Source organism: Pseudophryne corroboree, chromosome 1 (assembly GCF_028390025.1).
Source record: "Pseudophryne corroboree isolate aPseCor3 chromosome 1, aPseCor3.hap2, whole genome shotgun sequence".
Lineage (NCBI taxonomy): Eukaryota > Metazoa > Chordata > Amphibia > Anura > Myobatrachidae > Pseudophryne > Pseudophryne corroboree.
Window position 1 is genome coordinate 811,971,105 of NC_086444.1, and position 13,301 is coordinate 811,984,405.

General features: G+C 41.6%; 1 protein-coding gene across 6 annotated transcripts in view; it reads right to left on the reverse strand.

The window, feature by feature from the left end:
* Positions 1–361: 361 nt before the first annotated feature.
* NPNT (nephronectin) overlaps positions 362–13,301 on the reverse strand; it is a 217,348-nt gene continuing 204,408 nt past the window's right edge. For all 6 annotated transcript variants that reach the window (XM_063919271.1, XM_063919257.1, XM_063919283.1 and 3 more), the window contains 3 exons: positions 8,924–9,022; positions 4,544–4,800; positions 362–3,653 (listed from right to left, as the gene is read on the reverse strand). In XM_063919271.1, coding sequence (XP_063775341.1) covers positions 3,561–3,653; positions 4,544–4,800; positions 8,924–9,022 — 449 coding nt within the window. In that variant the 3' untranslated portion in view covers positions 362–3,560. The remainder of the gene's footprint in view (positions 3,654–4,543; positions 4,801–8,923; positions 9,023–13,301) is intronic.

Genomic DNA, 13,301 nt, shown 5'->3' on the forward strand with positions numbered 1-13,301 from the left:
AGGTGCCTCGCTCTGCTACCGTTGCACTAGGCACAGGTTACAATTCCCAATTGTAGTCCACGTGGATCGTAAAGTATGAAAAAGATAAAAAGAATTATTTTAAAAAAAAGTCATGTTGACCGTTTCCTGTGTCGACCATTAACATGTCGACCTTTTGTCCAAGTCCATTATTGGTCGACCTATTGGCTGTCGACCTTATCCATGTCGACCCAGCATCTGAATCCCCCCAAAAGTGTGTCCCTCTTCTTGTAAATGTGGGTGAAGTAGTGCCATGGGTTCAGTATAGACCCCTTGAATACTTTCAGCACCAGGCCCATGCAGCCCTTAATACAGCCCTGCAAATATGCAATCAAAAAGAAGCTGTGAAAACAATGACATTTATTAAATACACAGACTTGGACTATACAAATATTATGTTTGTATTTACTAATGATAAATTCCAATGGTGCATACTATAACTGTGAACTGGAATGTCAGATGACAAAAGAACACAAACAATATGCAAGAGCAAAAAAACAGTAATCACTGATAACAAATGGCAGCAGCAACGTTCAGAAGTCACAATACATGTTAACAATAAATAGTATACAAATACAAAATACAAGTACAATATAAGATTAGAATAGGTTAGCCATACAGTATGTTTTACTTGGAATATAGAGATTACTATTATTTTGTGGCCCTATGGAGAAATTGCTGGAGGGGCCCTGGACTGTATGGCTTTTATTTGGCTGATGATTACTTAGTAAATCCTGGCATACATTCTTGTATGAAACAGGGGGATGTATGTTATATGTATATACACTGTGTATATTTGTAGCAGTCTGTATTTACATTTTGGAGGAAAACACTTAATGATGTAGAACAATTTCTTAGTATGGATAATCATTCCTATGGTCACATTGTTTATATCGCACTAGTGTTATGCAATTCTATACTATTAATGTGGATGCAGCTAGCTTCCCGACAGACGGGATCCCGGCAGTCGATATACCAACGCCGGGATTTCAAAGGACGCCGCAATCCTGGCGTCTAAATACCGATGCCAATCAGGATACTGGCGTCACAATATAAACAGCCGGAATCCAGATTGTCCATCCAGCGGGTGTCCTGCCGCGGGGTGGGGAGGTTAGGTTTAGGCAGGAGAAGTGTGGTTAGGGTTAGGTAGGGTTAGGGTGCAGGGCCGGGAAAGGTTATGGTTAGGGACCGGGGAGGGAAGGTTAGGTTTGGGCACATAGAAGGGGAGGCTAGGGTTAGGCACCAAGCAGGGAGGGTTAGGTTTAGGAAGCAGGGAAGGGAGGGTTAGGCACCACCGGGGAGGGTTAGGGTTAGGCACCACCGGGGAGGGTTAGGTTTAGGCACCACCGGAGAGGGTTAGGGTAGGGGGCAGGGGAGGATTAGGTTACTTTATAGGGGGCTGTTGGGATTCTGATGGATGGGATGCCACTGTCGGGATTATGACCGATGGGATCACGTCCATTGGGAAGTCATACTGAACCCCATACTAATGAGCTAGAAAGTAAATGGATGTTGTACCTTCCATTTATATTTATACAATTAAAATATTACAGTGTTTGGCATTTGAGTTCACATTTATATTGCGCATCATCTGTATCTTACTTATTTACTACTAGAGATAATAGTAAATTTTGCTGCACCTTTAGATGTTGCATTTATAAGGCAGGAACACAAAATATGTTTTTAATATCTATATCATCTTACAAATATTTTTTTATTACTAGTATCATCTCATTATAACCCAATAAAAGTTTTTATTTTAAGTCCTCAAAACAAACTCCTAGCATGACACATTCCGGATACAACCGTGATGGAAATCTGGCACTTATAATTAAGAGTGAGGCGTGAGAGAATATGCGGATGGCGCCTACTAGTTACTAGGACAGTACATAAGTAGCCTTAGCTACAACATGGAATGGTTCCAGTATGCTAAGTCCTTCCAAGATTCTAATATACAAGTGACTACATTCCTTTTCATTATACTACAAATGTATTTGCATTTTCCTGATGATCTTATTTATCATAACTTTGTAGCATGTTCATTTTTAACATTATTATGATGAGAAAAGTAATTTAAAAAACCCCACTATAATCCATATTTATTTATCAAAGAAGCTCCAATGACTGGAAAGATTTAGCAGTTTCATATATTACAAATGCTACATGTGATTCATTCACTATTTTCTTGTGTAAAATGCAGAACGTTTATGTTTGGGCCATAACGCAAAGTTACTGTTCTTTCTCTAAATATGGTGTTCCATTGTCCTAATCACATTTGCATAATACTAACGTATTTCACCCAGGAGAATGTAATCATTGTGGTACGGAGTATTTCATTTGAAATCTACTGTATCTAGTTTACAATACAATGTAATAATGTCCATATATTGTGAGTCATCTACCTACAGGACAAGAGTTTGTCTTCTTTCTTCAATCCACATTTGGGTTGAATCCTCCATGTAGTGCCTACTATTTGTTCTGCCTTCTGCATGTACTGTACTTCTATCATTTGTTTCCATCCAGCTGACAAAGGCAGCACACAAACAAGCCTATTGCATGTCTGTTCCAGTATCAGTAACTGGATATTACGCTCAGTTAATCTTATGTAACATCTACTATGGACAATGTATGTTCTTGATTGTGTTCTAAGTGCCATCTGCATACCCCATTTACCATCACTGACATGCTTTACGCCTGCTACTGTATATGTAGTATATTAGGACAAGCAGCTGCAGTACATGTATATTCAGAGAAAAAATAAATGCGAGTTCTAAAAGCAAGCTTCAGTTCAAATCCTTGTGGAGAAAACATCCAGAATATAAATGATCTTATTATCTTTAGATGTGGCAGACAACATCATTTCAAGCATTTGCATGTAAGTAATAATCTGCATGTAGTCAGGACTGAGAGACCAACAAAAATAAGTTTACTATAGACATAAAATACATCTTTGACCTTTCTTATATGGTCAACAAAACCTATTTAAAAAGCACCAAATATCTGTCCTGGATGACTTGTAGACTGTCTACTTGACCTTATAATTTGTTCAACGTAATTAAATAAAATGCTATACCTATACAAGTTGTGTAGCTCAATTCCATTGATAAATACTTAGGTATACAATATGCATTTACAAAGCTTTTTGCTCCATTACCATTGGAGTTTAACTCGGTAAAAGTCAATTAATATTAGTGGTTCTAGTATTCTCAGAAGCTCAAGCACACGTATTTCAAGAATTAACATCAGACCAGACACGTTTCTCCCAACTCTCTTCAGTTCAGTTCCTCGGGAAATGTTCTTTGGTAGTGTGTACACAGTATTGGGAAGCTTAGCACATTGATATAATCTCTGAAAAAGATTTTTTCTACAACGTTCTTGTGCCTGTTGTCATTTTTGTAAGGGGAGAATGCAAAGACCTTCAGTTCTCCTTGGCTGTCAATTTTTTGTCTCTCCCTTTCACAACAGATTTGGTAATTTGTGTTCATTTCCCTGCCCCCCTCTCATGGTGGGTCGTCAAACACTAGCTGCAAATGTCCGGAGTTTTATGCTTTAGGACAGTGCCCTCTTTGCACACTGACATCATCGAGGCCAACTTGTCCTGTTCTGTCTTTCCCTCGTTCCGCTTTGAAGATAATCTGTGAAAAAAATAAAAATAGTTATGGTCCTATTTAGTGTAATGTAACAACATCAGTAACAGAATTACATATTACATTTTCTTTACACCCACTATTATGCCTTTGGTATAGTATGCCGGGATCCCGGCAGTCAGCATACCGACGCTAAGATCCCGGCTGCCAGAATGCTGGCAGGGGTGCAAGCACAACAAAGCCCCTTGCGGACTCGCTGCGCTCGCCATGCTGCGGTGTCGGAGGGCCGCTGCACTCGCCACAAGTTCTATTCCCACTCTATGGGTGTCGTGGACACCCGCAAGTGGGAATAGCACTTGTTAGCCAGGATTCCGTCTGTCAGCATTGTCAGTGGTCGGGATTCCAGCGTCCGTATCCTGACCACCGGGATCCTGACTGCTGGCAATGTAACCGCACCCCATTATCTATGTAGTAAGTTTGCCATTTCTTGACTAGTTTAACATATTGCTGGAAACGAGGTATTTTTCGTTTAGCAACTGTACACATTGCTACAGTACGTTTCTTATGCTACATTTCCGAACCCTATAAATATACTGTACCCTTAGATCTGTTATTCTCCTTGTAGACGGAGGCTTAGCAGAATATTTCACGGGCTAGTTAGTGACAGAGCTTAAAAGAAGGAGGGTGAGCAGTCACAGAAGTAACGTTTCAGCAGAAGTGGACTGCTTTAGTGCATTAAAACAGAGGTGGGAAATAATCAGCTCTCCAGCTGCTGTTTAACTACAAATCCCAGCATGACCCACCACAGTTTTAGCATCTTTTTGCCCACAACCGTATTAAAATGGGCAGTTTGACAAGGCAGGTACAAAGAAAACTTAACATTTAATAAAAAAATATCCAAAATACCTTTGTGCTGTATTTAAAATAGTTTCACTTACACTTTTGACACCAGATGCGGGCAGGGTTATATGTGTCTCTCCCCAGCCGATACTGCCTCTTCTTCCCCACAGAGCAGGCCCATGATGACCAGATCTTCTTACAAAGACTTGTAGTTTCCCGGAGTTTTCTCCAGACACCAAGTGTCTAAATGACAGGCACAGGTCTCCAGAGTACGACAGGTGTCCAAGGGGGAGGACTAACCGTGCTACTTTTCCAGAGCGTCCTTTGGGCTCCATGACAGTTAGGTACTGTCCTCCTAAGTATAAACCAGCAATTATACTTAATATAGGACAATGTGACATACACAGAAACAGCATTAGGGTGAACCTGTCTATGAGTATTGTAAATTAAATCTATCAAAATGTATTACATCAGATGTATATATACACATACAATACAGAGGAAGAACAGTGGAAATAAGTTGCTTCAATTAATATGTTTGTTTGTAAAGTGCAATGGAATAGGCTGGTGCTACACAAACAAATGTTAATAAATGAATACATTTTTCTGCATTTATTAGCATAAGCATACGTTTTTGTGCATTTATTAGCATAAGTGGATGCCAGTTTAAAAAAAAAAAAAAGTTTTGCCAAAGAGATCATTTGCCCCAGTATGTGCCTTATTAGCTTTGTTAGCATCACGCAGGGCAGATTATGCAGTGTCATCTTTACAGTTGCTTGCAGTGAGCATGACACCCAGTGCATGAAACCCCTGGCAACAAGCATTACACCCAGCACGTGAAATCCCAGGTAATGAACATGACACGCCACGCATGAAACCCCTGGCAACAAGCATGACACACAGCTCGTGAAACCCCTGCCAACGAGCATGACACCTAGCACGTGAAACCCTTGGAGATGAGCGTGACACCCAGCGCATGAAACCTCTCGCAACAAGCATGACACTGAAACCCCTGGCAATGAGCGTGACACCCAGTGCGTGAAACCCCTGGTAATGAACATGACACCCAGCGCATGAAACCCCTGGCAATGAGCGTGACACCCAGAGCATAAAACCCTTGGCAACGAGTTGGTAATTTAAAAGTAATTTGAAGCTTTACTGTAGGACATAATGTGTCACAGGCATTGTAGTGTATGGCATAATATGGTTGGGGGGGGGGGGGGGGTGAGTGTGCATCTTGAATGTCTATGGGGGAGGGGCACTTTTTTTAATGCTCCCACTGGGAGCCAAATTGTCTAGAAACAGCCCTGGTGTCTACAAATGTAATTTTTTTGCTGTTAAATGTTTATTGATATGGGAATTAGGAACTTGTTACAGGTAATATTATTAATACATGATTACTATTATATTTACATGTACATAAATGCCTGCAAAGAGAAATGAGAGGACCCTAGCAAAAATGGCTTGGTGACTCATAAATTGTCATGGTGTCACTAACAAGAATGGAAAGTTCCATTAATCTCCGTAGTAGTGTGTAACCGTGCTAGATGCTTTTTCCATAGACACAAATTGTAATAGCTCAGATTGTTCCCAAATAACTTCACATTTCAAAACAAATTAAATTCCAAAAGATTCTTCTGTTATTAAACACCCTATGGCTTGTGACTGTTCCATCTACACAGTTATTTATATCATCATAAGTTTACTGACAAAAAAAAAAGGAATGTTTTTACTTTAGCGTTGGTAATGGGCAGTATGGACGGTGTAATGGTTAGCATTACTGCCTCACAGCACTGAGGTCATGGGTTCAATTCCCACCATGGCCCTAACTGTGCGGAGTTTGTATATTCATCCTGTACTTGCGTGGGTTTCCTCTGGTAGGTTAATTGGCTTCTGACAAAATTAACCCTGGTATGAATGTGTGTGCGTATAAATGTGATAGGGAATTGTAAGATCCACTGGGGCAGGGACTAATATGAATATGTGTGCACTATATAAATAACTGGTAATGAATAATAAATGTCTAAATACTTCAAAGCAACAAATATAACTCTGTATTTTAAATCATTGAAAGGTTATCCATAGATCTCCTTAGCTAGATAATCACTTTAAACAACAATAATCTCTTCATTATTGAGGTAACACTGGGCTGTATTTCTGTACTGCAATACAGACAGGCTCAGCAGGGAATCACCTCTGATTGTGCTATATCTCCTAATGTGTGCAAGTGTTCCTAGATGGCCTCCAAAATGCCTGGGTTTGCAAAGGAGCAGAAATTTGTCCTGGCTGATGGGAAATGAGGTAGTTCCCTGCTGACTAGAGAGCGGGTACACCAGTGCACCTAGTTTTTCAATTTGAGGAGAAAGGTAACAGAGGACTTTATCGGGGATGTACAGCAGTTGGCCTCCCAGCACTCGGAATGCTGATAGTCTAGATACCGGTGCCAGAATCCTGACACTAATGAAAAGACCAGCGCCAGAATTCTGTCACCGCTCACAATGCCAATACCAGAATCCAGACTGTCAGCATCCCAAATGTATGTATGCTGGGGATGGTTAGGGTTAGGCTGCGGGGGAGGGGCGCATTAATGTGGAGAGGCGCATTACACTGTACGCTCTATAGAAGGAAAACAACAAAAAGCTGAGTGAGCAGTATTCTAGGAGAAAATACAGACATGTTTAATGGAAGAGGTTAGACTTAAATTGACATTATTTCATTGCACCCCTCTTCAGACTCCATTCAGATATATTGGTACCAATATGCAGTGTGCACAGTGATGAATTTCCCATTAGGCAAGTAAGGCACGTGCCTAGGGGTGGCACTTGTTGGGGGGGGGCGGCACTGGGATGCTTGTGTTGGTACGCTCTGTTCCGAAATGTACCAGTAACTGCAAAATATTTCCACTGTACTGTACCATAAGCAATCTTGAATGGGGTGTAAATGAGTAGGACATGCACATACAGATACTGCACCTGCAAGCTGTCCTACTTAGTAAATATGTATACATACAGTAATAAAAAATAAAAAAATGTCATAGTGGATTTTTTTTATTAATCTTAAAAACTGTCTATCATCAAATGAGATCTTGTACCCAATCAATGAAAATAATAAAATTAAGGGGGGGCTTTACTGTTGTGCCTAGGGGCGCCCTCACCCCTAAAACCACCCCTGAGTATGCATACAAAGGTAAACTTACTAACCAGTGTTTTTACCATTAGTTTTCAGCCCCAAATTGCCAGTATTTACTATTCTACAGGTTTGGCGTTGAATAACCACACTGCTGGGGCTTGTGGCATTATAAAACCATTAAATCACTTGCGGATTACAGCAAACCACCAGATGGAGAATGTTATCATGCACATTACATTCCAGTCAAGAATACTAATCTAGTGTAGTGGAAACACAAACAAATGATTAAGCCTCCCACAAAAAGATACAAATCATTAGGCCCCCACCAAGAGAAGCCAGGTTCAATGATGAATAGAAGTGGACCATGCTGGTACCCGTGGTCACTGAGCACCAGGGTTAAAATGTTCAAAAATAGTGCCCACTCTAGTGCCACTTGTATACCAGTGTTGGCTTTCTTTGTTAAATTGATAAAACTTTCACCAGAGAAAACGTTAAATATTATATAGTTAATAATAAAATAATAGATAGGCTAGTATCCCCTTGTACTGTATAGTACAATATAAAATAGTGGCTCCTTGTCAAAATAATTAGATGATTAGTATTATTATTATTATTATTATTAATGATTTACTTAAAATAAAAATAAGGCCTTTATAATTTTACCTTAACATTTTACCTATGTAGCATAGTATAAAACAAAGTTCTTTATTACTTCTTTTCTAGACAAAACCCAATGTGTGACTGCCAAACTAACACCCAGATATGCGTATCAGGGCCCTCATTCCGAGTTGTTCGCTCGCAAGCGGATTTTAGCAGATTTGCTCATGCTAAGCCGCCGCCTACTGGGAGTGAATCTTAGCATCTTAAAATTGCGAACGATGTATTCGCAATATTGCGATTACACACCTCGTAGCAGTTTCTGAGTAGCTCCAGACTTACTCGGCATCTGCGATCATTTCAGTGCTTGTCGTTCCTGGTTTGACGTCACAAACACACCCAGCGTTCGCCCAGACACTCCCCCGTTTCTCCAGCCACTCCTGCGTTTTTTCCGGAAACGGTAGCGTTTTTTCCCACACGCCCATAAAACGGCCTGTTTCCGCCCAGTAACACCCATTTCCTGTCAATCACATTACGATCGCCAGAACGATGAAAAAGCCGTGAGTAAAATTCCTAACTACATAGCAAATTTACTTGGCGCAGTCGCAGTGCGGACATTGTGCATGCGCATTAAGCGGAAAATCGCTGCGATGCGAAGATTTTTACCGAGCGAACAACTTGGAATGAGGGCCCAGGTTTATACCTTCACTGCTCTTAACTTAAGCAAATACGGTAATCAGAAAACGTTTTACCTAAAGCATCTTTGACCAGTTCCCAGTGTAAATCATTTTCTTTATCTCTAATCCAGCCACACAGACCACTGTCAAAGTTACAGCTGTGAACCAAGACTCCTGCAAAATAAAACAAATGTACTATTGTGAGTTGGTACAGTAAGTATACTCCATAACATAACACAAGAGAATATAAATCAACATTCATTTAATGTGTGCATAGAGGGCAGTTTGCAAAGCTTTATCCTCTGCCAAATGACATAAGGTGAAAGATGATTATGTAAATCAGTGGTTGTCAACCGCGGTCCTCAAGCACCCCCAACAGTTCATGTTTTCCATGTCTCCTCACAGGATTGAAAGTGAAATAATTTGCTCCGCCTGTGGGTCTTTTATAATGTGTCAGTGAGTAACGAATACACCTGTTCAACTGCTAGGTGACCTGGAAAACATGAACTGTTGGGGGTACTTGAGGACCGAGGCTGAGAACCACTGATGTAAACAACACACATGCACCAGCCGTCCACATGATGCATACTTGCCTACTTGACCCTCTCCATGAGGGAGAAAATGCTCTGTTCCTGGACTTTCCTGGTAATGTATGATTGCCATCATCTGTGGTGAAACACCTTTCTTATCAATTAACTAGCTCACCACAGGAGATGGCAATCATACATTACCAGGAAAGTCCAGGAACAGAGCATTTTCTCCCTCATGGAGAGGGTCAGGTAGGCAAGTATGTCATGATGTAAATAACAATGTGATTCATCAGGCCAGGCATCGTTCTTCCATTCCACCATGGTCCAGTTCTGATGCTCACATGCCCATTGCAGTCACTTTCCAACGTGGACAGGGGTCAGCATGGGCACTCTGACGAAGCAGCCCCATACACAGCAAGCTTTGATGCAATGTGTGTACTGACACATTTCTATCACAGCCAGCATTAAAACTGTTTCAGCAATTTGTGTTACAGTAGCTCTTACGTGGGATAAGACCATGCAGGCCAGCCTTCGCTCCTCACACACATCAGTGAGCCTTGTGCACCCATGACCCTGTCATTAATTGTCCTTTCTTGGAACACTTTTTGTAGGTACTAACCACTGAATACCAGGAACACCCCACAGTACGTCCCGTTTTGGAGATGCTTTGACCCAGTCATCTACTCATTACAATTTCCCCCTTGTCAAAGTCACCCAGATACATTTTTTCCAGCTTCCAACACATCATCTTCAAGAAAAGAATGTTCACTTGCTCCCTACTACACCCACCCCTTGACAGGTGCCATTATAACAAGATAATTAATGTTATTAACCTCACCTGTCAGTGGTTCTAATGTTGTGGCTGATGGGTGACAGTACTAATGAATGGGTTTACAGTCCAGGAAACAAAGCTACTTCATGGTGCAAGCCATGGCAGTAATGTTGTTCCTGGAACTGATGTAATTACTAGAGGGGTAAAACAGTGTAATCTGCTTCCATGAGACTCTGTTACAGCTCTGCAGTTTACGCATATATTTTTTTGAAGTCAAGATGTTTAATAAAAAATGAAAGTTCTAAAAAGTGCACTAGGTATTGGCTGCCTTAGTGAGTACAACACAACACTAATGAGGCTCCATCACTTTCCGTCATACTCAAGAGAAAGAGGAGAGGAAGACGCAGTGGAGTGCCCCCATGGAGAGTTGTTGAGTCCTAGTGCCCGGCGGGTGCTATGCTGTAACAACGAGTTCGGTATGATTTACCGGTGGCTGGGATGCCGGCCACCAGTGGCATCCCGACAGCCAGTATGCCGGCAGCAGGGCGATCACTAACAGTCCCTTTGCGGGCTCGGTGGCTCGTTGCGCTTGTCACAGGTTCTATTCCCACTCTATGAGTGTCGTGGACACCCACATGTGGGAATAGACCCTGTGCGCCGGGATTCCGGATGCCGGCATTGCTGGCTGTCAGGATTCCAACTTCAGTATCCTGACCACCAGGATCCCGACAGCCGGCATACTAACTGCATCCTGTATCAACCTCTAGCACTGCACAGTGCAACAGTTTGTTCTGGCCGGTGCCTCCTAAAAAAGGTCTCCTCTAAGAATTGGCCTATTAAATGGAGAACACTTTTAAGAAATATAAACCTGCAAAGCTGAATACATGTACAGTATTTGTTTGGAAATTTCAGACTGGAGACTCTTGAAATCTAGTTAAAATTAAATAAATAAATAATTAGTAGAAATGTACATATTAGTAATATACAGTGCATCCGGAAAGTATTCACAGCGCTTCACTTTTTCCACATTTTGCTATGTTACAGCCTTATTCCAAAATGGAATAAATTATTTTTTTCCCTCAAAATTCTACACACAATACCCCATAATGACATTGTGAACAAAGATTTGAGATTTTTGCTAATTTATTAATTTTTTTTTTTATTTTAAGAAATCACATGTATATAAGTATTCACTGCCTTTGCTCAATACTTTGTGATGCACCTTTGGCAGCAATTACAGCCTCAAGTCTTTTTGAATGCGATGCCACAAGCTTGACACACCTATCTTTGGGCGTTTTCGCCCATTCATCTTTGCAGCACCTCTCAAGCTCCAACAGGTTGGATGGGAAGCGTCGGTGCACAGCCATTTTCAGATCTCTGCAGATATGTTCAGTCGGATTCATGTCTGGGCTCTGGCTGGGCCACTCAAGGGCATTCAGAGTTGTCCTGAAGCCACTGCTTTGATATCTGTGTGCTTAGGGTTGTTGTCCTGCTGACAGATGAACCGTCGCCCCAGTCTGAGGTCGAGGGCTCTGGAGCAGGTTTTCATCCAGGATGTCGATATACATTGCTGCATTCATCTTTCCCCTATCTTGACTAGTCTCCCAGTTCCTGCCGCTGAAAAACATCCCACCCATGATGCTGCCACCACCATGCTTCACTGTAGGGATGGTATTGGCTCGGTGATGACGCCTGGCATTTACGCCAGAGTTCAATCTTTATCTCATCAGACCAGAGAATTTTGTTTCTCATGGTCTTAGAGTCCTTCTGGTGCATTTTGGCAAACTCCAGTCGGACTGCCATGTGCTTTTTACTAAGGAGTGGCTTCTGTCTGGCCACACTACCATACAGGCCTGATTGGTGGATTGCTGCAGAAATGGTTGTCCTTCTGGAAGGTTTTACTCTTTCCACAGAGGAATGCTGTAGCTCTGACACAGTGACCATCGGGTTCTTTGTCACCTCCATGACTGTGGTCCTTCTCCCCCAATCGCTCAGTTTAGATGGCCAGCCAGCTCTTGGAAGAGTCCTGGTGGTTCCGAACTTCTCCTATTTACGGATGATGGAAGCCACTGTGCTCATGGGGACCTTCAAAGCAGCAGATATTTTTCTGTACCCTTCCCCAGATTTGTGCCTCGAGACAATCCGGTCTCGGAGGTCTACAGACAATTCCTTTGACTTCATGCTTGGTTTGTGCTCAGACATGCACTGTCAAGTGTGGGACCTTATATAGACAGGTGTGTGCCTTTCCAAATCATGTCCAACCAACTGAATTTACCACAGGTGGACTCCAATTAAGCTGTAGGGTGATCACTGGAAACAGGATGCACCTGAGCTCAATTTTGAGCTTCATGGCAAAGGCTGTGAATACTTATGCTGCTTTCACATCGCAAAACCTGCTTTTGAAACGGTTCTTTAAACGTTTCTTAAAACGGGTCTGAGCAGTTAAACCCCCTTCACAACGCATGTTGTAACCAGTATATTACCATTTCATTACCGTTTTGGTACCTTAACACTGAACCCGTTTCACCCATAGAAAACAGTGGTTGTCATTATAAATGGACTTTTCTGGCCCACACATTATTAATAATTATTAATTAATTATTAATAATTTGGATAGTCGTACGATGGAACCCAGCAGCTTGAAGCATTTTAACCATGTTTTTATATATGAGTGCATCCTTGACTGTCCCAGTTATTTGTCTGCAGATTTCCTCATCCCCTCTGATTCTTAGCAGCTCCCTCACCTCTTCATCACTCCAAGTTGCCATTGTATAATATATTTGCAGTAAGAAAACGCTTCTAAACCCACTCTCATGTGTCTGATGTATTTTTCCTTCAGCTTCCTGCTTCTTTTAACACACAGAAGAGCGGTCCTCAGGCGCTGCTAGGTTTTCTCAAAATAATTTCGTGAACACAGGTCTGTAGATATATATGAGAAGAGATCACCACAGCATCATAATAATCAACTCTGATCTTTTCTGGAGTGGTCTCCTTTACTCACCGTTAAACAGTGAGATGCATGCACATAAAGGTATCTTTTTACTTGATATTCCACTTATTCATAATGGACTGTACTCATATGGAACAACACTCACCTGGGTCAAAGGACCCTATATGCACAAAAAGGTTTCTTTTTCCTCAAGGTGTCCTT